Source organism: Austrofundulus limnaeus, unplaced genomic scaffold (genome assembly GCF_001266775.1).
Source record: "Austrofundulus limnaeus strain Quisiro unplaced genomic scaffold, Austrofundulus_limnaeus-1.0 Scaffold20, whole genome shotgun sequence".
NCBI lineage: Eukaryota > Metazoa > Chordata > Actinopteri > Cyprinodontiformes > Rivulidae > Austrofundulus > Austrofundulus limnaeus.
In genome coordinates, this window is record NW_013952422.1 from 1,492,855 (window position 1) to 1,495,903 (window position 3,049).

Below are 3,049 nucleotides of genomic sequence, written 5' to 3' on the forward strand. Positions count from 1 at the left end.
TGTGTGTGTGTGTGTGTGTGTGTGTGTGTGTGTGTGTGTGTGTGTGTGTGTGTGTGTGTGTGTTTGGATTAGTGTCTGCAGCATCTTGCTCAGGGGAAGGTAATATGCTGTCTGAATGAGCTTCTTCTGTCACGTTGGCATGGATGGTTTAAAACTGTGGACTTAGCAGGAGTTGGGGGGCATGGAGGGTGTGGGAAAAAGAGCAAGAGACGTCCTGACAGACACACAAAGAGAGAGGGTAGAGGCGAGGGAGGGTTGAAGGGAAGGCTCTGTAGGAGAGAGGATGGGATGAATAAGCAATCCTGCTTTCCTACTTCAGGCTTTTGCATCTCTTACGGATAGCTGCATGTTTCCTCTCCCTTCCTGCTCTTTATGTTTCTCCTCATTAGTCTTTAAATAATTCCTTCTTTGTCTCAGTGTCCCTGTCCTCCTACTGTCCAGCATCCTTGCCTCCAAGTCCTCCCCGTCCTGCACAATCCTTCGTCTTTTCCCCGTCCCGATCCTCCCCTCTGCCTCCCATCGTCCCTCTTCCCAAATGTCCTTTTATATCAGTCAGTGACCCACAGAAGCCCTGCTTCCTCTTCCAATGCATGTCATGCAAACATACACGCACGTACGTGCACTTACATACAGGTGCAGCCGCTCGGTCAGAGAGAAAACATAAAACGAGGATATTTTGTGAGGCGTTTGTTGTTTTGTTGCCATGGGGAACTCAGTAAAGTCGCTTAAATCTTTCACCAAGAAGGTAAGCCACGTTTGGAGGTTTTTCACCCTGTTTCCGTCTCCCTGACTTGACCCTCAGTGCATGTTTATGTCATGGTGTGACCCCCGTCAACTGGACCACTTACATTTTTGACTGGATCTGTCCTGACTGGTCCCAATGTTCTGTTTGACATTTTACTGTTTCATGTCAGTAAAGGTTTTATAAAGCATTTTAAAAAGCTCAAGCATTAGTTTAGCTTACACTGATAAAGGATAATCATTGTAAAAACAAAAAAACTCACCTTGCATGTAAATCATGTATGGGTTTTGGCCAATTAGATGCAAGTTTATTTTAAAAAATTGATTTTATTGAAGCTTTAAATGACTTTGATTGATCCTGGCCTGTCAGTTGATGGAAGACGTTGCTTTCACCTGCTGGTTTTGATCTGTCGCTTTAATGCTGCAAACAACTGAGCTGTTATTTGAACATGTACCTCCAGCATTGAGTCGATTAGTGACTCTGAAAACAACTTTTCCAAACCCATCTTTAAAATCTGTCAGCTTGACTCTCAGCAGCTGCACATCCTTGAGGAAGAACAATGTGACAAGCAACTGTTGATGCCATCTGTTCAAACGGGTCAGAGGTGCTGCAGAACTTCGATCGTCCTCGCTCGTAGATTTCTCTTTTCTGCCGTTACGTTATATAACCAGCACGAGGCTTCGTAGTACCTTTTTTTTTTCCTGGCATGATGAGGCTGCAGCAGACAGCGCTGCTCCACGCATCGCTTGCTCAGATTTACCCAGCGGGCGTCCAGTCCTGCGGTGAGAGCTGCAGGAAGGCACAAACTGGCTTTAGGACAAGCAGATGGAGTGTGAAGGTCACATTTAATGCAGGGTGTAACTGCACAAAGCACGAGTGTGCATGGAAATATTTAGTTTAGTCTGTTTGCAGTTGTGTTAAGATCCTGTGAAAAGCTTTTGAAGATGGATGAGCTCATGTCAGAAAGATTTGGAGCAGCATAAATGGGTTCTTGGAGATTTGGTGAGATGCTGAGTCAGCTCTAATTTATTTTACAGAAGCTGGATGAGCTCCCTCTCTAAGAAAAAACTGTTTTGTTTAAAAAAAAATAACAAGAGAAGCTGAATTACATTTTTAACATCAGTTCATCTATCTGACAAATGGTTATTTTGCTGATATTTGAGATGATGTTTTGATTTTATTTAACTTTATTTAGAGGAAGCTCCTGCTCCAGTCAGCTCTGAATATTTTCAATTATCCTGTTGATCTTTCAGTAATTAAGACGGCTGCTCTAACATTTGCCCTCTTGTTGATTGGCCTAATTGGTGATTATAGTTTTATGGCTGGCTGAGCCTTTGCTTCACTGACTGGAAAACACTACTGTTTTATAACAGTGCCATGATGCACAATGCCAGAATAAAATAAACAATAATAAAAACTGAAATTTGTAGAAATTAAAGCCGTCTCTCAAAGGAATGCACATCGTTAAGATTGAAACTGAAAATATCTCATGCTGAGAAGTAAATGAAGTTGTGCACAATCTCCTGATAGTGCACGTGTTGAGAATGACTCCCAGCTACGACAGCAACATATTTAGCTATAAAACCACAGCTTTGATGCCAACAGAGAATCCTTAAGATTAAACTGTCATGAAATGAGCTCCAAATATCTGTTGAAGATGATGCTCAGCTACTTCTACACTCAAACTGTCTGGGTTATGGTTATTTTTGTGTTTGCAAAGTTAGCTGTCGCAGCCATCTCACATTGTGCTGCATCCAAAGGTTTATGAGTTGTAGATTTGTGCTCTGAGTTTCATTAAATTCTGTTGTGTATGAGATATTTTGCTAACAGGCAACTACATTTGACTCTATTTAATAGTTTATGGCAAATTTTAAAAACAGATCTTGCACGATCAGTTAGTACTTGAAGTACGTGTTGGGATTGACCTTTGATTACGACCACATCCAATTTTAGCTCAACATCTGTAGAACTGGCTGAGTTACAGACATTTTTGTGTTTGCTCAGTTTGCTTTGCTGCGGCGGCCATCTTGGATCGTGAGTTTTCTTCCATCAGACTAGAATAGCAGCCAGTTTTAACAGATTTGCACCAAATCATCACATTTTTTTGCCATGCACCTATAGTAATCAGTATTAGGAAGAAAAATCAGTTTGCAAAAATTGGGTCCTGTTTTTACACTGCAAAAACTGTCCACCTAACCAAGTTTTAAAATCTTATATCCAGCCAAAAAAAGTCTTTTTGATCTTGTTTTGAGACTGATTTACTAAACAAGAACTGACTGTGTAAGAATAATAATCTTGTTTTCAGAA

The 3,049-nt window shown here is 41.1% G+C and overlaps 1 protein-coding gene across 3 annotated transcripts in view; it reads left to right on the forward strand.

Annotated features, from left to right (window-relative positions):
• cabp1b (calcium binding protein 1b) overlaps window positions 1–3,049 on the forward strand; it is a 21,442-nt gene that overhangs the window by 9,589 nt on the left and 8,804 nt on the right. Inside the window, exon 1 of one of the 3 annotated variants that reach the window (XM_014003778.1) lies at window positions 23–745. The exons of 1 other annotated variant lie outside the window; for it this stretch is intronic. In XM_014003778.1, coding sequence (XP_013859232.1) covers window positions 704–745 — 42 coding nt within the window. In that variant the 5' untranslated portion in view covers window positions 23–703. Of the gene's footprint in view, window positions 1–22; window positions 746–3,049 lie in introns of those variants that run through there. One more of the 3 variants, XM_014003779.1, reaches the window with a different exon arrangement.